Genomic DNA, 21947 nt, shown 5'->3' on the forward strand with positions numbered 1-21947 from the left:
TACCCCACTCTAATTAGTTTCACCTGTCCCTAATCATCCTTCCTGGGTCTTTGTCTGTTCTTTGGACTTTTGATTCTTGCCTACTTGTTGACAGATTTGTTTGCCTGTTTGCACTGCCCTAATCTAGTTTTGACCTTTACTGGCTTCACCATCCTTTAAGCCTTTTGTAAATAAATGAAATAATCTTAACTGCATAAACTTTGTATCAGGCATTTGCATTTGGGTCCTACAATCTGTTTTCCCTGCTTGCACAACTGTGACAGGAGATCTTTAATTAATGTAGGATAGCTCAAGAACTTATAATGGACCGTATACATTTAGACAATGGATCCAAAGCAATAACACCACTTAGCAACCCTCATGCCTACGGTATTTGGGTTTCATAAACATATAATTGTAAAGTCAAAATCATCAGGCTACTTTCATTCTACCAGGGTTTCAAGTGAGGAAAGATGATCTGGTGCTGTCCACATTCCATCGTCATGATTTTTATGGGACCACCCCGCTTATCTTTGCTGTCTCATAGACAAGTACACAAACAGGCTGGACACACTGGATGCAGTGTAAACAGTCATATGGACATCATGCTAGCATTTTACTACAGGTTTAATGTCTGTATGTGTAGAATATGTCACAGACATGAAGAGAATACACACGACGTTGCCACACTGCCTATGTGATCCCAAACACGCAAATGAGCCGCAGCAGCTCGGTAAGGCAGCTGCCATGCAGTACACAGGAATCCAGTGTGCCCAACCTGTAAGATAAAGCTCGTAGGGGCATTTCTGGTCTGGGTCAGAAATGTTATTCTTCCTGTTCTCAGATGTGACCCCACTGCTCAGGAAGCTCTTCACAGCGGTACCACCTTCCAGTCTGTGATAGCAGCTCTGAATGGCAGGATGTCCTGCTTAAGGTCTCCTGAGAGGCTCCGTCAGGGGCCAGGCACCATTGCAGGGTTCACTGGCCATTGGAAGGATCCTGAGTGCCACGAAACAAGGTGGTTACACTTTTCACATTATACTGCAATATGGCTACGCTGACATCATAATTCAGTTTGGCATAAAGTGGGTAAGGTGGAGCCCTTGCTAAGGTGTTTAGGCATTTTTGCCATGTGTGTGAATTTGATTAGATTGTTTTGCAGTCCCTGTGTTTTTTTGTCCCTCAATGGATATACTGGACAGATGTTGCCGTGCCTTGCTAGTGCTCGCAAGGCAATTTGGTGTCCACTCACATCTTTGCAATTGGATTTAATTGTTGTTCAAACATACATGTTATGTATTTGATACACATATAAATACTCACATAATTACACACATGCAAACAAATTACATATAACTAACGCACGTGAAAACCAGTCAAACCACAACAAGGCATTTCTCATAAGTTACCATGGAATCCATTGACACATGTTCATGCAGCCCTGTCAGCAGTCTTTGATAACAGGACAGGAGGCTTAACCCATTAAGTCCAATCGGTCACAATAGTCACCGTGAAAAAACATTTTTAGTTACAAGGCCCTAAATATTTTTGACTTAATGATGTATCAATGCATTTCCAGCTACTTCCTGGTTGCACCATCAGAAGAGGATGGCTGCATCAAAGCTCAGATAAAAAATTATGAAGTTGATAAAGTATGTTAACATAAAGATAAGACAAAGATTTTTGGTACACATCATCTTTAAGGTGTCTAGTATTGATATGTGTATTTGCAATTACTCAGCATTTTTCAATGTGGTCATAATTTGACTAAACTCTTATGACTCTAATGCATATACAGAGTTCTTGTTCTGCATAACTCACAGCAGCTCTGTGCCACAACAGAAATGTCATTCCATTTCAGGAATGGCTCAGGATGAAAGCATGATCCCATACTCATACTCAACATGGATGTAAGCACTTATTACATGGAGCCATATGATGGCTCCCACACTCTCCTCCCTGTCACATCATTGAGTCAGTGACTCTGTGTTCTCGGTCTTGCAGAGCAAGCTCAGGAGCCTCAAAGTTGCAATTTCTTCTATGACAGTCTGTTCACTTCTGTCTTCTGTCTCACAGTCTGCTTGCACTCCTCAATAAAATGACAAAAACACGATATAGAAGCTCTGGAACAATGATGCAATATCATCTGTTTGATGTCCTATTCAAGCCACAGAAGGACTCCAAGAAGTTACCCCAGTTCTGAGGTTCTGATCCAAGGAGAGAACTTGTGCATTACGCTCTCAAAATCCAGGGCTCCTGACAGTTCCCAGGGTTAAGAAGAAGTCAGCTGGCTGCAGGACTTTTTCCTATCATGCCCCCTTCCTCTGCAATCACCTCCCAGCTGACATCAGACAATCTGGCTCTATTGAAGCCTTTAAATCTAAACTCAAAACTTACTTCTTTGACTTAGCCTTTAATTAGTCCTTGATTTCAATTGCTAGCTTCTTCAGTGGGTCGGTCTCAGTCTCAGTGAGTTACTGATAATATTAGAATTCACATTGTCCTGCCAACGAGAAACAATCTACTTATTCTGATTTACATCGCATTTCTCTAACTTTTGTTTTTGTTTTCTGTCCCCACAGGCTGCAAGCTGGGTCACTCTCTCACTCTCTATAGCTTCCTCCTCCTCAGGCTCCCTTCTGATGGACCACAGTTCCCTGGGACCATTGACCTCTCCTGATGCTTATGGATCGTCATACCCCGCCGGATCATTGCTCTCCTCTATTTTACTACTTACTTACTTACTTTCTCTGTATGTCTGTATTTCTGTAAAATTTGATGCCTTTTCACTCTGATCTTTTCTGTTTTACTGCTAATTATCCTGTGTGGCCTGCCCTCTTCCAGGTCACCACAGTGGAGAGGAGGTCGTGTAGCTCGGGCACCACTTGGCGATGCCTCAACCTGCTCAGTCGTCTCCTGGATCCACACACTTTACATATGTAGCAGCATAGAAATGGGGTTGTCTTGTGGCAGTAATTGCGCACAGCTGATCACTAGGGCGGCAGTACATAAGTACGGCCCTCCTTCCTGTGCTCTCACTGACACATCACTTCCGGGTCAGAGGTGTTTGCCTGTGCAGGTAATGCTCTGTGCTGCTGCTGCAATTTATATCGCTCAGTGTCCTCATGCTTAAAGCCTGTGTGTGTTTTCACTGCAGAGCAGCGACCAAGTGCGCCGTGCTCCATTTGGTACTGGTTCTCTCTGGCAGTGGTAAGTGTCCTCTCTCTCTCTGCGTTTGGACCGAATGCTATCCGGTGGCTGATGCTAGTGTGGTCACAGGTAGATGTCTGCAGCCGTGTGGGTCTCTCTCTCCCTCTCCCTGTGCAGGGTTTGACTCTAAAAACAGGTATGCTACTTTAAATCTAGCGCTCAAAAACCTCTGTAAATGTAGCTTAGCCATGGTAATTTTATGTTTATTGTCAGGAACGCTCATCAGCTGGCCGAAATCCACCGGTGGTGAATACGTGAGCCACCACCAGCTGATTGGGACTGCTGTTGCTTTGTCTCTGTTTTGTCTCTACTGCTGTTTTGTCGGACGTCGTTTTGGCTGCTTTGTCGGACTTTACTCTGCAGGCTGGTGGTTGTGCTGGTGACGTGGGTGGTGGTGTCCCTCCTTGTGTGCTGTGCCTTCTTGGATTTCGGTTATATCACAGTTTGTGACTGCCAGGTGTGCCTGGGTGAACCCTTTTTCTTTCATTCATTTATTTTTGATGAATCCCCTTCCACTAGCCCCCATCTATTTATTATTATTATTTTTTTTATATATATATTTCTCTCTTGTTTGTATATATGTGCTGTTGTCGTCCCTGTCAATTTTCCTCATGGCCCTATCTTGTATCTCCTATTTTGTTTGTATAAGAGGGGAAAAAAAACAAAAAACTTTTAAATAAATATACCATGAACAAAAATATATATTTGTAAATAAAGTATTTTTTTGTAAACTGGGAACCACATGTCTTGCCGCCTGAGTGGAACGAACCTGTGTTTCTGACTGTTAAGTAATTCTTTGGGTGCAATTCCCAAGGTGGCGTTGTTGAGCAACCATATTCGCATTTAAAGCCTCCACCCCGCAACACATATATTATAATTTGTATCATAGTCTGTCAATGCAACTTGTAAACTGTAATTTTGTTGTTCTTTTCTGTACATGCAACATCTATTCATCATAATTTACAGTATGCAGTTATATACATTTGAAACCTTAATGTTATGTTTATTGGTTTTGCAGGATTTATATTTTCTCATGAGTGATAGTTGTGTGTAAAGTAAGTGCCTAGGTCCGGAGTCACTTTAGAATAAGTGTTGTTCGCTTTAAAGACAGTTAAGGATTACTGTAACTTGCACTATATTGATATAGTAGCCTTGATTCACATCAAAATGTGTGAGACTATATTTGCATGCTACCTGACACGCTTGAAACTGTAATGTGTTCACTAGAAATATGGGAAAGGTTTACATATTGTGAAGTAATTTGGATTTGACTTGAATAATATTGTTTCATGGACTTTATATGCACTTCAGATAAACATGGACTGAAACAGAAGCTAGCACTCAGGAAAAAATGTTTTGAGTATGTTATTGAGGAATAAAGCCCCAGATGCAATCTGGATGACGAATGGTTAACGTGTGTCTTCATTGCTGCTGATCTTTATCTGTATTTTACAGACATCTATTTTGTTACTTCGGTACCAATCCTGGGACCTGTAACAATTGCACTACCCACTGGCAACAGTAGGTATTGGGGCTGCCGCATGCAACATGTTCTCAGCTCTACAGGGCATTATTGTCATGATGAGGTGGATCCAAATGTAGGAGACGGCTGGCAGAAAGTACAAAGGATGAAGGTTAATTTAGGATCAATGGCAACACAAGGAACAGGCAAACACAACAGAACACTATGAAAAGGAAAGCACAACAGATAACTCGACAAAGGCTGAACTGAAGACTGGACTTAAATACAAACTAAACTATGCAGCGGAGGAAGTGCAGGTGGAGTGAGGCAGACAAACACAGGTGAGGGTAATGAATGGAAAAACACTAGCAACAATGAAGGAGTTAATAGTCTGGAAAAACACTGAAAAGAGGGAAGGGCTAAAAAAAGGAGATGCAGTCCAGGTGTGAAGGGAAAGCAGACTTGGGAGATGCACAAGAGGGAGCAAGACCAAAAGACACCACAAAAACCCAGAAAACACATAGAACACACAAAATAAAACTGAAATGACAGGACCATGACAATTATAGCATCTTGTAGCTAATTGTTTTGGTTTTACAGCCCACAACTCTACTGATTTGGTTCAGTCTCATGGCTCCCATCAACCTCTTTACCAGCCATAGCAGGCAGCTATTTTGGCAAAAAAGTTCTTAAAACCCACAGCACACATCCAGCACCAAACAAATGAAAGCTAATGTTGTTGTCTCTATAAAATTTATGAATGGGTCACTGTTTGCTGACACATTTGCCAAAGCAAACTTTATAAGGGGATAATAAGTCAATATTGTGTTTGCAACTTATTGCACCGACCCTGAGTGCCCAATCAGTGAAGGTTTAAAGTCCTAATGAAATAGCTACTGGAATGCTATTCGCTGCAGCATAGTGACGTGTTTCCTGTAAAAACAGGCAGCAGCCAATATAGCCCAGAATGTACTTTACGCCATACCCTGCCCACCCTCTAACCACAGAGTCACCAATGATGGCTCTCCTGGACTGACTCTCAGTCAACACAACCGGACCAGGGGGGTGTTCCAGAAAGCAGGGTATGTGAAAACTCATTGTAAGTTAACCCTGAGATGAGAGAAACTCTGGGTTTTCCGTTCCAGAAAGAGAGGTAACTGAAACTCTGGGTCAGTCACCATGGTTACAGACTCTGTGAACATAACCTGCTCGCTGGCAGGTTCACTTGAAGAAACCCTGAGTTTCTACCCATCTCCTCCCACATGAAGAAAGCTGTTTGACATGGATTGTCCATTCATTCCCAATCCGATTGATATCGAAGCTCAACTAATTCGTAATGCTTTACGTCGCGAGAGAATCTTCCGACCCAGATTAGATGTACTGTCATTTCCAGAGGAATATCTTATTTGAACGCTACCGCTTTTCATCAAACAGTATAATTTATCTTGAGAACATTCTCCGGCCACACATCACCAACCTCACACACCGGGGACGTGCGCTCACATCACTGCAAATTTTATGCACAGCGCTGTTTTTTTGCAAGCGGTAGTTTTCTGTACAACATTGCGAATGCAGAGCACTTCCGAAAGGCAACAGTGTGTAGAGCGGTGAGGAAAGTTACCCTCACACTGAAACGCCTGTTACTAATGACGGTGGTGTTCCAGAAACATCAAAGAGGAATTCCACAGGATTGCAGGTGACTGATGTAGAAATATTCTATTTTTTTTTTAAATTATGATATACATTCTGCTGCGACCTCAGAGAGGGGTCAGTAGCTTAATCAGCTGTCATTTTGCAGGGCTTCCAAATGTGATAGGATGCATAGATGGGACACAAATTCCTATTACTGCACCTAAAGAAAACGAAGGGGACTATGTGAATAGAAAATCCTTTCACAGCATCAATGTCCAGGTATATGACCTAGCATGTTAAACAATTTGTACATGAAAATGTATACAGTACAATACAATTCATGTCATCCTCTGCACTGTGAAGATCATATGTGATGCAGCCTACATTATTACAAATGTAGAAGCCAAGTGGCCTGGCTCTGTGCATGATTCCCGGATCTACCGGGAGTGTAGTCTGAGCAACAGATTTGCATGTGGTAAGGAAGCTAAAGCTTTGTACAAATGTTCTTTGTCTCCCTTTTTAATGCACTCAAATGTGCCCTCTCTGTTGACCCCTTACCCTGAGCCTGAGCCGGGGCCCCAACAACGTTTTAATGTGGCCCACTGCAGGACTAGAGCCCGGGTTGAGATGACCACTGGCATACTCAAATCCCGGTTCCAGTGCCTGCGTAAGCTCAGGGTCACCCCAGAGAGGGCATGTGACATCATTGTGGCCTGTGGTGTTCTCCATAATATTGCAACTATTAGAGGAGAGCAACACCCCTACCCCCTACAAATAAATGACCCTGAGGATGACCACCCCATCCACCCTGCAGATGTCCGGGATGGAAGGGCTGTAAGGGACCTAATTAGCAGGAATTACTTTTGATTAAAACAGTCAAATAAAGACAAATTCACATGTGATTTGGTTCTTCTTTAATCCCTATAAGTACAAAAGCAACAGTTAGGATTTGTAATATAGTTCCAACCATTAACATATTCACCTATTTCACCAATGCACCCACCTCAACTGGCGTTCCAGTAATAGAATTTCAAGGTCTGTTTTTCTTATCTTGCGATCCAGGTAGACCATTTCCTTTTCGGTTTTCTCAATAGTCCTCAAGAGGTGCACTCTATACAACTCCTTAACTGGTAACTGGGAATCATATGGACAACATTTAATTGCTACAGTTCTACATACAGATTTAACATGGTATTGACCGGAAATCTGTGGAAGTTGATGGACCCTCCTCGTGATGCCCAGCCATGTTCTGTTGAAGGACAAGAATGTGCTAGTTGTTTGTCCATTATCTATGCTGATCACTTCAGTGTAGGCTACATGGCAAACTATATTCCACTCGACAATGTAAAGGAATGTGAATGGGTAGACCACTGCCAGTAGCTATACATAATATTAAGACACACTTCAGTAGGCCTCTCTGGATCTCTCCTTGTGGCAGCAGACAGCGTTTCTTCATCATCATCACCATCCTCCTCCTCCTGTGATGCAGGAAAAGAATCGGTTTCAGATTACTTTGAACTACCATCTGAGCAAGATCTGAGTATGGAATACTTACAGCTGCAGGGTGTTCAATTGTTTCAGTTGGAGGCTGAACTAGGCAGATGACACACATATATTAAAAAGTAGGCTATATATTTATAAAAAATGTTTTATTTTTTTAAAAAACACAAGTGTATACTTGCATTTGATGTAGGCACTTGTGTCCTGGTGGGTGACAGGCTCAGATAAGCTTCCCCCGGGGATGCCTTCAGCCACCGGTCGGCCATAGTTTTGGCTGAGGGCCATCTCCTCAGCCCCCGTCAGAGGTGGTGGAGGTGGCCCTCCACCCGTTTTTCGGGCCTCTGCCTTCTTTCTGTTGGCTGAGCAGAACTCAAATGTTTTTTTTTTTTTTAACTTAGTATTTTATTGAGTGTTCCTGTACACATCGTCAGATTAAAGATCGTCAGATTTAAATGTAGCCTACATATAAAATAAAAATGTGTAAACATTGTATCAAGTTTTAATCTACTAAGTGGTGTATTAAGTGGGAGGACATGTTAAAACAGAATTCGGTTAGGGGTTTACATTACTATTTGAAGTAGCCACTGAATTAATATTTACTTTAACAGCCTAAGTCAATAAAAAAAATTTAAAAAAATCAAAGTGAGGTGCAATCGCCTAGCAAAACATCCCTTACCTTTTTGAATGATGTTTTTATATTTCAGTTTTAGCTGCTTCCAAGTCCTTTTTTCCCCTGTTGGATTGCACCTAAATGGAAATCACATTTTATTCCTATTTACATTCATAACTAGGCCTATATGCTACGATCTTACAGTTAAATGTTAAGTCAATGGAATAGTTCAAACTTGCGCATTGACTCGGGCAGCAATTTCCTTCCATGCCGTTTCTCTCTCCTTCGCTGCTGCAGCGGTATTAGATTTTCGGTGAAATATGTGCTCATATTCTACATAAGCCTGCGTTAGGACCTCCAGCTCCATTGGAGTAAAATGACTCGATCTCCTTTTTTCTGTTGTCATGGTGACACTCGTGGCATCAGGGCTCCATAGCCTAGGTGCACCAACAACGTTCCAAACAACTTCCGGGTCCTTCACCCAGTACAACTACTTCCGGCGTACTTCCAGTACTGTGTTTATTTACGTTCGGAGCGCTAGCTATGGCTACTTGTTTTTACACAAGATCCTTGCAGGATCTCCCCAAGTTAACGGTGGACGATGTCCACCGTATTGTGGACACCTCCTCGCTTGCTCCCACCAGCAAGAGAGAGAAAGGTTTTAAATTCTACATAAGCAGCTACATCAGCAACTATGAAGGTGAGTTACGTTAGCTAACATACCGTAATGTGTGCTAGCTAATGTTATCACTATTTTTAGCTGACTTTCCAACCTTGCTACTTGTTTCCGGTAGTAATATAACATTCTTTACTAACATAGTTACTCTGTCTCTTTTTCAGTATCAAACAAAGATAAACGGACAGGCGAAGTGTGTGTCAGGGCGACCTGCTTTAGGTCGATGAGAAAGGGAGAGAAACCACACCAGCTGAGAGTATGTTAGGGAGCCTTAACTGTATTTTACAGCTAACGTTAGCTGACCAAATGTAGTCCCCAGTCATGTTTTGGGGAGTTAATATTGCCAGTTTGGATGTTGAGGAAAACAGCAGTCAATGTTACTTGCATTAAGTGTAGTACAGTATCTCCAGAAAATGGTTGAGGATTTCTGTTCCATGTGAGATGTTCCACACATCATTCAGGGCTGTTACCTTTTCTGCACACACGTCTCCTGTTGCTACCCACATCTTTTCATCGTTTCTTTTAATGAATTACCATACAAAACATCTTGCTAATGTAAGTCTAATAGCCCTAGCTCAATATATTGCTCTTTCTTACACAAGTCCACTGTTATTATTGAGACAGTTAATTCTACCACTCTTTGCATGGCATGGATGTTAAATGAATGAATGAAAAAAAAATTCTGAACATTCCGACATCAAGTGATTGATTACAACATCTCCATTATATTTCAGATTATCTTGAAGGACTCGAGCCCTGTGAAACTCATCCACTCAGAGTGCTCCTAAGTTGCTGGCAGCGCGTTATGCAACCACACCATTGCTCTGCTGTACCAGTCGGCCCACTATTCACAGCTCAGGATACCAGCGGTACCACCTGTCCTGAGCTGTACCGAGAGCGAGCAGCGGTGGCACAAGCCCAGAACAGCTGTAAGTAGTTTCATTTTAGCTTCCTTAGTTATGAAGGCCTATGAAGAGGTATGGTTGTTTATATATCCATGAAGGTGTATGAAGTGTTGGTACACTGTCACATGTTTTCAGTGCTATCAGCATCCAAACACATGTCTTGAATAGGGTGTGAAGCCAGGCCCAGCGGACAAGATGGTCATCTTGTCTGCGAGACCTAAACCACAGCAGAGGATGACCGTTACTGGCGTGAGGTAAGTTCAGAATTTTCATAAGCAATCTAACTGGTTTAAAGCAGTGTTATATTTACAACATCTAAACACCTAAATAAATTGCATAATCCGACCGTGTGCTTCAGCGTCCTCCCTGTGTCTACTGCTAATCTGTCTCCAGTCCTGAGACGCACCGGTCAGCAGTTTGTCTTTAGCTGAAGCGTGAAGGTTCTCCCTCTCTGTTCAAAGCTTAAAGTTTGTTTCCATTGTGGTTCTAAAAAGGTCCCAGCAGGATGTGTGCCGTCCTACCAGCAGCCTCCAGTCATCAGCAGGCACATCACTCTCCATCAAGATGCCCCTCCTACTCCTCTCCTCCCTGTCGAGCACCACCAACTGGAGCCATCCACCTGCATGTTTGTGTGCAGTGAACAGGAGCAGCTGTTCCTACAATCACTGAGCACAACATGGGACATGGCTCACTCCATCGAGGCTGCTACCAGGGACCAGAGCATGGGCTATGAGTGGCATCAGGTGAGAAGACCACGCCTCACCTCCTCCCGCTTCAGAGAGGTGTGCCAAGTCAGAGGGGAGACCTCAGCTGACCACCTGGCAGACAGGATGTTGCGAGGGACCCCCCAGACAGCAGCAATGAAGAGGGGTCTGGAAATGGAGGCAGGTGCGGTCAGGCACTACTGTCAGGCCAAAGCGGTGAACTACTCACCATGTGGGTTTGTCATTCACCCAGATGCGCCCTGGCTGGGATCTTCTCCAGATGGAGCGATATACGACCCCACAGAGAGCACCCCATTTGGCCTGCTTGAGGTTAAGTGCCCCAACGTAAAAAGTTATGTTGATTGCTCGTATCTGAAGCCGAAGGGAGGCAATCCAAAGCTGAACCAACAACATAACTACTACTGGCAAGTCCAAGGTCAGCTGCTTGTCACAGGACTTGAGTGGTGTGACTTTGTTGTGTTTGCTGAGGAGGACATGCTGATTCAACGCATCTATAAAGACAGTGCCACTGCAAACACAATCAGAAAGAGGGCAGACCATTTCTTCTTCAATCATTACATGCCAAGGCTCCTCAAGATGTAAATTTCTACAACCAGCATTTGGTGCCATCTTTTCTTTTTTTCACTGAACAGTTCCCAATGCTCAGTTTTGTTTGTGTCTCACATGAGGGCCGTGTTGTTGCTAGCAGCTATTGTTCAGTTAAATTCTGTATTTTGATTCTACAAGTGTCTTTGTTGTTGTTTGTATTAATATTTTCTGCAATTAATCAATCAAGCATCACTTAAGGGGTGGGGGGTGGACCATGACTTCCAGGACTTGTTGTTGTTCTTTATGCTGGTGATAGTTCTAAATAACACTGGCTGAATGTTTGGACACAAATTTTTTCAAAACAACCCCAATCAGACACCTCACTGATGTGTGTGTGTATATATATATATATATATATATATATATATATATATATATATATATTAGGGCCAGGACTCGATTAAAAAAATTAATCTAATTAATTAGAGGCTTTGTAATTAATTAATCGAAATTAATTGCATATAAATATTTGACCTGAGAACAGTGAGAAGCAATTTTTTTCATATGGGTTTTAGTATACCATTGAATAATGACTGAATACATAAGCTTAAGCAACAAAACATTGTTTATTTTTTTTTCAAGGTGGTACTTAACCAAGACCAACAGATTAGGGATGCAAATTATCGATTAATTCATTAATCGTTAGTTGATGGACCTTATCGATCGATTAACGATTACCTGAAAAGACGCAATTTTCCTGAGAACCGAAATTTAAGGGGAAAATTTCCCCAAGTACCCCTGGCTGCAGTACGCAGATCGGGGATAGTCTAAATGTGGGCGGAGTTCAACGTTTGACTCCGCCCACATTTGAAACCACCCCTTACGCCGGCGCCATCTGGTGGCGGACACCAGGCAGCACATTTTCAAACGTCAATTCAGCACCTACGGACAGAGTGGCGTAAAACCCACGTATTGATTGCATATGTAGAATGACGATACAATTCCAAATTCACCTGTTAGCTGGATTTCATAAAAATACACAGAGAGAGCTGATAATTAAGTTAATGTATTAAGTGCCATTTTTTGATCAACTCTGTCCTGATATGTTACACCTCAGAGTTCAGCTTATAATTAAACAAAAAGCGTCTGACTGGGGCATCTTTCATTATTATTTATATCAGGATCAGGTCTGGTACCAAAATGTAGTTCTTTGGGAAAACATGTTTCTTTCGTATCTTAAATGTAAATACCAGCCTACATAATAGTATTAATAATAGATAATATGACATACATTCTTGTCTCATCTTGTGAATAAAATAATGGTAATACATTTACATTTTCATGAGCCCTCACAACTTCTTACTGAGGTTCAGCTCCCACTAAACTCGAAACGTGTAACTAGGGCACGTTGAACTGGAACAGTGAAGTGAAATCACGACTTAATATTGGGCTTCTAACTATATTAAACAGAAACAGCTATGAAAAAGGTTCATTTGATAGACTTAGACATTCCTATTTTTAATTTGTATGTATGTATGTATGTATGTATTGCCCATATTTAAAAACAAAAAATTCTACCATAGCATTTCCCCAAGTGAGAAACAGACAGTATAGACATAGACACGATTATTTTTTGTACACTCAATTATATCAGCTACATTAAGGAGACCAGAGACTGAAGTGATGTCTGTGCCATTGACACTTGAACAGGCTGTGTCAATATATTTATTGACAATTGAACACTTGACACTTGAACAGGCTGTGTCAATATATTTACTGACACTTGATATATTTATTGACAATTGAACACTTGACACTTAAACAGGCTTTATTCCTATCTTTCTTTCCTACTTCTTTCCTTCTTCTTTCCTACTTCTTTCCTACTTCTTTCCTACTTCAAAGTCCTACTTCAAAGTCCTACTTTCCTTTAAAAGCAGCAAACACCTGCATTCGCCTTGTGTCCATAACTTCCTGACAAAAACATTCATAATCTTCCCTCAAACTAAAAAGGAACGTGAATGGTTCCCTTAGATCATCCATCTCCTTTTCATACAGGTCATCAGACATCTGCAGCAGTTCCACTGCCCTCAAGCGATCTTCCTTCTGCATGGTGATGACTGAGGGAAGGGAAACTTTTCCCTTGAATGATTCACTGCCACACCACCTTGCTGCCTCAATGGTGTCCCTAAGCAAGGCATGCTCCTAATCAAAAATAAAGAAAACAATTATTAAAATAAAGGTTGGAGAAGGCAGAAAACATTGAAATAAGAAAAGCCCGCAGCAGGCAACATACCCCGTTCCCTGTTCCCAGTTCTGGTAAGTTCTCAGCTTCTGCTAGAAATGAAACAGATTGTAGTTCTTACAGGCACAATAACAATGCAAGATGTATAAAAGATCAGTAGCTGATTTTAAGTTTACTGGTTTAATGAAATGGAGAAATGACTGCAAAACCAGCTCTGTGACATCCCACCTCTACAACCTTGATGGATGTGTGTACAATAATACTGCTTTGAACAATACCTGATGTTTCGGAGACAGATTCTGACTGCATGAACTTTTTTGGAGGGACCACTTCCAGATCCTGAAATAAGTGGAGGGATTATGCTTTAGTCTGCAAGCAATAGTTTGACTACAAGACTAATTAATCACATGACCTCTCACCTGTTGTCCTTTTTGCTCTCGCCGCCTTTTTCGTTCCCGCAATCTGTCTTCTTCCGACCTTGGTGATTTAATGACAACATATATCCACTATGAAAACATTCATGTTGGTCTGTTGATAGTGAGTAAAACTGGTTATTTAAAAGAACCTGATTCAAAAGTGTGATATTGAGGGCACTTACGGCATGGGGAAGTTCTGCAGGAGAACAAGACACCACCATCTCCTAATTTGCAGCATGTTTTCCTTTGAAGAAGGAAATACAGGAAGATTTAAATATGTTTCGAAAAATAATACCTTGTATACTAAGCGTAATGTGTAAGAATTTACACATACCTCTCTGAAATCGCAACTGGCCCCCATTACAATGTACAGAGCGTACTGTAAGTCAAGAGGTACTGGTTATGTAATGTCATGCATATTCCCCCAGGATACAATTTTTAACTCAACTCAACTTCAATCAACTTTTGATTGAAAAGCATGCATAAACACTTGGAACAAAGTTGAAAATGAATAAGGAAGAGGTTGGAACTTCAAATAAAAAGTTTTTATAACGGGCTTCAACAGAACTGCCCAACTCAAATAAGATATAGAGTTCTGTTTCCATCTGTTTAATGAATCAAAATGGTTAATGTATGGAATATTTTAGATCAAATAAAAACAGAACCATTGATTAAAACAAAAAAGGACAAGTGGTTTAAAACAGAACTACCATTGTCCAGATATGATGATGCAAGGTGCCCTAAAAACCTGAATAGATGGGTTCTACTCTCATCTCTCCAGCCGCTGCCACAGAGGGGATCTAGACAGAAAATCTCCCTAGCCTGTGGCTTCAATATCTGTTAATTGTTCAAATTCAAATATAACCCGATACATTGAGTTGTGGAAAGTTACTGAAATCCCAACAAAGCTGTCATGCATTTAATTATAGCGAAAAATTAAAATCAGCAATGAGCAACTTTGTTGTGTAAAGAAAAAATAGAGGAAAATATAAATGTATTTACACAGAGTGTCCAATGTCCAGGTACAAACACTGGGAGAAGAATCCACTGTAGATTGGCTGCATTGTCCTGTAAAAAGACATCAATAGCTGAATATGAAATGGTCAAACTTCACTCTCAAAAGCAAAACTTTTAAACAAATTACCGGCAGGTGATCCATGGGGTTCATTGATGATGGTGGGAACCAAGAGGAAATGACATAGCTGTCTGCAGCGAACGCGTTGTCTACTCTCTGTAACAGAGATAGTTTGTTAATCTTTTACTGTCAAAATATATTGACTAGACTATCCAATCCATTTGAATTAAATATTTCACAAGAGCTACGCTACCTTCTCAATCACTTTGAGACAACAGTTCAGGATCTAGTAGAACACAAACACAAATTATCAAAAGATTTTCAAAAATATTACATAAACCATATCAGCACAGCACATTCTCTATGCCTACCATTCCTTCAATGTCATGATCCAAACCCAGACTCCAAAAGTCAAAGCGGGTCAGGATGATGTTATTCACCATTGCAAGGTGCTGAGTGGGACTTTTGGTCTCATCCAAGACCTGAGACAACTAGTGGAAGAAAACAAAGTCTTTATACATGTATGTGATTATATGAATAACATTCATAGATAACCACAGTGGCACAATGGTTGACTTTACCAGTTGTTCCTGGCTGTCTTGGAGTTCCTGTCCCCAGCATGCTCTGTTTGCTGACAACTTGTGGAGACTAGTGAAGTCTCCATGAGGTCTCTGCTCACTGTCATCATTTACTAGTGAAAAAAGCAACAACAGAAAAATAAAAATTAAGTGTGAACTGTCACATTTCTCCTTTGAATGACATGTAAAATAGAGCAATGACTCACACTCTTGAGACTCTTCTTGTTCTTTGCCAGATGACTCCGGTTTCATTCCAGCTGATGGGGAATGAGCTATTGGAAAAAAAAGTTACATACATTATTGTAAGTAGATGAAGACAACAAATGTGCATAAATATTCAATAGCATACCTAAGACTACCCTTCCATGGCTGTCACACTGCATTGCAACATCTGGAGGAACAATCTTGCTGTACTGGTTTGTCATTTTTTGGTTCCTTGCCATGTTGTAATGATGGAGTATATTTCTTTGTAGAAATATGTGTGTTGATGGGGTTGTCATATTCAAAAAGTAATTGTTCTTTCTCATCCCCGAAAAAAGCTGCTCCACACACTGGCTGTTAATAAGACCAGCAAGCTCAGGCACATGCTCCAGCTTTCTCAGAACCTCCCTCTGGTCTTTGCTGTTGCCCTGGTGGAACACATCATTCAAAGCAAAATGCTGTGAGGACCCAGTGAGAGGGTGACCATCTTTGTCAGCTGGCATCTTCAGAAGTTTCAGCCAAGGCATGTTGACATGAACCTTGCCCTCTGAGGCCTGCTTAACATTCTCTGGGGTGGGATCCAGTAACCTTCCTTGAAAAGGGGCAAAGATTCCTGGCTGCCTGCGGTTGGCATGCTGTGCCAGCCCCCTGGCATAATCGTACACTGACACATTTGGAAAGTGTTTCCAGGACAGCAAGAGATCCACAAAGTCACGTGGACTCTCTGCTCTAAGGTTGAATTTGACTGAATACACAACCCCACATGGACAGGTGATAACTGCCCAACCACCTGTGAAACAACAGAAGAAAACAGTAATAACTGACATTAGGAGCATATGTAGCTAACCTACATAACTATATAATGATACTGTACTTTCTTTAACACTACAACATATAACAAAGTGGAAGAATCGTCACCATTTCATATCATTTCACTTACCAGAGGCACCCCACACCTTCTCAAACACCTTGTTGTAGGTGACTCTATTAGACATTTTCTCAGACAGTCTCATGACAAGATCCACCTTGGACCCTTTGTTGTCCACACCACACTGTTTGCAAAGTGCCCTGATCTCCTCCACCTGTTGTGAAAATGCAATTAAGTTGATATTGTTAATAAAGCATAGACATAATTTTTGTTAGCACAAAGAAGTGGATTTTGCATATTTCATCAACCAATTCACCTTTAAGTTCACAAGCTCATCCGTGAGCCGCTCCTCATTAATTTTCTCGTCGTCATTAAGGTTTTCATCATCCCCGTCCTTTGGCATTTTGGGGCTTTGCAGTTTTTCAAATTCTGTGTTTAAGACTGAATTTGACCTCCGGGTGTGTGGGCCAATCCAGGGGGCCCAGTGATGGTAACTCGGGGGCACAACAAAAGGGTTCTTCCGACCACCTTTGTGAACAAATGTGATGAGTATTAGCTATTATTATCACAAAAATTAAACACGTTAATATACTTTACTCTCTCTCACACTGTTCTTAAGCTGTTCTGTCTTTTCACAAGACTTACATGGAATTAATCCACGACTGATCATTTCTGTGGCCACAGCGTCCCAGAAGTTGCTTATGTCCACATGACCATCGTAATTTTCAGGTGGACTTGGGATTTCACTCACTGTTAAAACAGTAGTTTGTTATTCATAGCTCAATTACTAAAAACACACACAACAGTTGATGCAGTGTTATTCAAGGGCATGGTTAATATGATGTTACACTTACTAAAATTCAGAGAGAGATGAGGTGCTATACAAACAATAAAGCTAAAATATGTGAATTGACAGCTTATCAAAGTCACCTGGCATATTGAAAACGCCTTTCTTGTGAAGATCCATCACAACAACTGCTGGGCTGTATCCACATGACACACAACTGTAAGTGTAGTCATGATTGGTAAGGGCCTCAAAATGAAGGTATGCCTGAAGAACTCTCTCCTTGTTCGGAAAGGACACCTTCTCTGTTGTCTCTATTATTTCGATCACTTTACTAATAGCTGTATGGGTCTGGAAAATGATGAGAAACAGGAGTATTCCAATGTTATCGAATTTCAAAATGGAAGTTATATATTTTGTTAGAGTTGCATCTTCAATCACCATTTGTTTAACAGTAGTGATCTGTAATGAATAAATTATAATAAAGGAGGAATAAGCAAGGACAAATATATTATTATTATTATTATTATTATTATTACATAAGTTTAGAAGTTGGGTCACCCAAAAAAGGCTGTAAAGACATTAAAATCTATCACATAATATAGAAAATCAATCAACCTTTCAGCGAGCACAAAACATTATTGAATTATATGCTCTCACCTGTAGTGCATTCCTGACCATCAGACACAAGTGCAGAGACAGGATGATGTGGTCATCGAAGTTGTGGATACCCTCCTCCCACTCCTGGTATCGGTAAATCATGCCACAGTTCAGGCATGATTTCCTGTATGTTGATATTCCTAAAAACACAGTCCAACCAAAGATCATGGTTATTGCTTGCATGTCATTTGAGATTAGTAGAACTACTTTTTCTGTTTCTCATGTACATATAAATTATGTAACCCACTAACTGATAAGAACACAATACCATAGAAAGACCTGTGATGGTACCAACCTTCAACTACACCTGTGCTGGTCAGGATCTTGCCTTTTGATGTTATTAGTTGTTGTTCACAAAGTGTGTATTCACATTCTACACACTTTGTTTCTCTAGGGATAAGGTGCTTAGGAAAGCTGTCCTTTGTTCTTCCCTCTCTCGACTGCTCTATGAGAGCCTGGGGTAAATCTGCAGGGAGCTTTTTGTTGGTGAGGAGATAATTAAGCATCCTTGCGATTCGTTTGTCATCTGGTGGATAACTGTCCTCTTTAGACTCACTTACATTTTGATCTGTGGTGGTCTGGGTTGGATTGAGTGTCTCTTCCTCTGTGCTCTTCACCTTCCTAAATAGCTCTCTCTTTGTGACAAACAGATGCCATTTAGCAACAGCTTTGTGTATGCAAGACTGTTTCGGTTTAGAGCAGGGACAATGCCAGTTGTTTTGCTTTGTATCATACGACACAATCACTCTTCCTAACCTACTATAATAGGTTATCTTTGTTTCATAAACAGAGATATGAAATTTGGATGGTGGACCACCCACAGTCAGGTGCACAGACAGAGGCACACCCTCTGCATCAGCATTTTGTTGCCAACGTAAGAGGCTGGCTTTACGCTCCTCACCAAACCATTTATTGTCCACCATTGTTTCCAAGGCCTCATCTGTTAGTGTCACGGTTTGACCGTCAGTGCGTGGGCAATACAATAAGGATTGTATGTGGTGGCACTCGAAAGGCAACATCCCGCTCCTTCGAGCAAAGTCCGCGTTCAGACGGCACTGGTCCACCTCACACATAATCTTCTGTGTTGGCCCCCCAAGTATTTTTGATAACATGTATGGGTGTTGCTGGACCACAGAAAGACTTCTCGACTGCAAACACACCATTTTTACCATCGACACACTGACAGGCCAAAAATCTGTCCTTCGAAACTGTCTCAATGAGGTGAGTATGCTTCCTCTTGCAGTATGTTTTTAAGTTTTTTTTGTTTAACTTCACCTTGCAATGAGGACAAGTGAATTTATGCTGAGCAGTGGCCTTTGGGTGCTGTGTGGGGGCCTTTAGATGCTGAGCGGGGGCCAATGGTTGCTGTGTGGGGGCCTCTGGGTGCTGTGCGGGGGCCTCTGGATGCTGAGCAGTGGCCTTTGGGTGCTGAGTGGGGGCCTCTGGGTGCTGTGTGGGGGCCTTTGGATGCTGTGCGGGGGCCAATGGTTGCTGTGCGGGGGCCTCTGGATGCTGAGCAGGGGCCTTTGGATGCTGTGCGGGGGCCAATGGTCGCTGTGCGGGGGCCTCTGGGTGCTGAGCAGGGGCCTTTGGGTGCTGTGTGGGGGCCTCTGGATGCTGAGCAGTGGCCAATGGGTGCTGAGCGGGGGCCTCTGGGTGCTGTGTGGGGGCCAATAGGTGCTGTGTGGGGGCTGCAGCATGCTCCTCCTGGTGTATTTGCAAATGCCTTATGAGCTGCAATCTATTTATAATTGTTGCTGCACAGTAGCAGCAATGAAAATGTGCTGTTGTCCGACAATTTAAGCCACACTTGATCATTGTGAATTCTGTAAGAGAGGAATGAAGGGAACAAGATTCATACTTGTGAAAAAATAATAATTAACTAAATTTGTGTAATCTGTAAGATACGCACCTTTGTGTTTTAGTGACGAATGGCCTTTTATATGGTTGTCAACCATATGTTTTGCACCCACATACTTACAGAAAGGACATTGGAAAAGTTCACTGTTGGTGCATTTAGTACCGGTAATGGTTGGTGCACCGTCCAATAGGATACTAATGTGTCTCTATATATCAAAGGGGAAAAGAATAGACATACAAGGCACAGCAATTAAAAATCCACAAGACAAAATATATTAAATATTTTTTCATCTCAACAACAAATATTGGTCATGTGATGTCATGGATGCTAACAGGTACTTCCTCAACAAGGAAGAGCGGCTGATGTCTGCTAACATGACAGCTGGAGCTGAACTGGGACAAAAAGTCATCCCTTTTTTTATATACTAGTCTACTAGTACTGTACTACTACTTCTACTACTACTTTACCATTTGATTGTTATTCCATACCCTGATCATCTGTTTTATTCAACAAACACAAGCAACACAATATTTCATTAATTAAACATCAGTTGATCTTTCCTGCAGATTATTCAGATGATAGGCTAATAGACTGTCTAATGCTTATGAATGGCATCTTTTTAAATCTGCTTAAATCACAGCATTAACTGATTTGTTAGCTTGCTACTTAGCATGTAATAACTATCACAGAAACGTAAGAAAACACTGACAAATAAGTCGGATATAACTATTAATCTAAAACTCAGAAAAGGAGATTTGAAGTCCAGGTTTATATTCATGAAATGCACGTGGAAACTGCGTAATATTTCCCCCCCAAAAGTACGTTTACCAGATTACCAGTCCAGCCATGCCGTAAGATAATTAGCAAAAGCTAATTACTAATAACAAAGCTCATAACTTGGTGTATCATCAAGGTGTAGAATGCAAATACGTACAGAGCATAACTTATTTTAAAATAAAATGATGTTACTTCCTTCCTTGTCTGAATAGAAATATTGCAAAGTAGCATGTGCTTACCTCCATTTTGCGAACTGTACTGGCTGCTTCTTCTTCTTCTCTCTCAGACACGCGTTCTTCTTCTTCTTCTCGATCAATGGGTCAAAGTCAGGACACGTGGGCGGAGTCAAACGTTTAACTCCGCCCACATTTAGACACTCCCCGATCTGCGTACTGCAGTCAGGGGCTTCTCGAAAATTTAAGCCGAACACTCCTTATACAGGACTCTACACTAGTTTGTTAGTTTATTTTTAGAGCACAGCACAATGAAAAATGTTTAAGTAACACGTTATTTGGTAAATGGTCTTTCCTTCCACTACACTATGATGATTACTGTATTTAACTACTTAAATCGCAGTAGCATAAACTGATTTGTTGAACTCAGCCTGTTGTAAGTAAGGGATAATGTAATGTAACTATACATTATCCCGCTTATTACACGGCCTTACGAGTGAAATAAATATTAATCACCCACAATGATTCAGCAGCGACAAGGATTTTTCGGTAAAGTTTTAACTTTCACTTTCACTTTCGAGGCCGGCCTGAGGGAGGAGCTGGACAGCGTGCTGTGGTTGGTGTAGCGCCGTCCCTAGCTGCTCTCATGTGTCCAGTCACAGACATGATCTGACGACTTTCAAGGCCGGCCTGAGAGAGCAGCTGGACAGTGGTGCTGTCTTGCTTATGTAACCCACATGGTTACGAAGCCCATATATGTCATTTGAATGTAGCTTCCGTGTCCTGCCACTAGGTGACGAATCAGCCCCGCGTTCATGTTCACTGTCGTTGAGCACGCTCTGCTCACGCCCATACACAGAGCCACACTCATTGCCAATACACCGATCCCAGAACAACACACCCGCTAGTGAGCTGCCGGATCTAGGTATGAAAGTGATGAAAAACTCATGAATTCACAATTATTCTTCGCACAGTGTGCTCATAAACCTTTCGTTTATTAGGAGAGAGTCTGTGAATGTTGTGGAAAAGAGAGAGGAGCCGCTACGACCGTGTTAAGCCCTTGTTCGGACTCCGGTAAGCTAAGA

At 41.6% G+C, this 21947-nt stretch overlaps 1 protein-coding gene and 1 long non-coding RNA gene across 8 annotated transcripts; both read right to left on the bottom strand.

The window, feature by feature from the left end:
- Positions 1-12982: 12982 nt before the first annotated feature.
- LOC311271520 (uncharacterized protein) lies at positions 12983-19449 on the bottom strand. 7 transcript variants are annotated; one of them, XM_084377224.1, is made up of 19 exons: positions 18347-19449; positions 18052-18191; positions 17538-17742; positions 17253-17357; positions 16924-17135; positions 16680-16821; positions 15888-16529; positions 15745-15810; positions 15542-15651; positions 15332-15451; positions 15214-15246; positions 15030-15116; positions 14888-14953; positions 14220-14264; positions 14068-14129; positions 13889-13946; positions 13748-13808; positions 13521-13558; positions 12983-13429 (listed from the first exon to the last, which is right to left on the bottom strand). In XM_084377224.1, exons 1-19 carry the CDS (start codon positions 19221-19223, stop codon positions 13145-13147), a joined length of 3354 nt encoding a protein of 1117 aa, XP_084233350.1. In that variant the 5' UTR covers positions 19224-19449; the 3' UTR covers positions 12983-13144. The 7 variants fall into 7 exon arrangements, 6 of the variants coding, with proteins under 6 accessions (XP_084233350.1, XP_084233349.1, XP_084233351.1 ...); XM_084377223.1 differs by having other exon boundaries at positions 13521-13561; XM_084377227.1 differs by lacking the exon at positions 14220-14264 and adding an exon at positions 14634-14722 and having other exon boundaries at positions 13225-13429; positions 14068-14081.
- A 148-nt stretch (positions 19450-19597) lies between these two features.
- Positions 19598-20979, bottom strand: LOC311271399. The gene is made up of 3 exons (XR_014624412.1): positions 20929-20979; positions 19964-20117; positions 19598-19877 (listed from the first exon to the last, which is right to left on the bottom strand). It is a non-coding gene; the product is annotated as an uncharacterized lncRNA (long non-coding RNA).
- Positions 20980-21947: the final 968 nt, after the last annotated feature.

This window comes from Pagrus pagrus (assembly GCF_965226575.1).
Source record: "Pagrus pagrus genome assembly, chromosome: 16".
Lineage (NCBI taxonomy): Eukaryota > Metazoa > Chordata > Actinopteri > Spariformes > Sparidae > Pagrus > Pagrus pagrus.

Coding starts and splice junctions, on each gene's coding strand:
- LOC311271520 (XM_084377223.1), bottom strand. CDS start 19,223: ATGGTAAAAATGGTGTGTTTGCAGTCGAGAAGTCTTTCTGTGGTCCAG. Junction 16,822..16,923: donor ATGAGCTTGTGAACTTAAAG/GTGAATTGGTTG, acceptor TTTTCACAACAG/GTGGAGGAGATCAGGGCACT. Junction 13,562..13,747: donor ATCTGTCTCCGAAACATCAG/GTATTGTTCAAA, acceptor TTTCATTTCTAG/CAGAAGCTGAGAACTTACCA.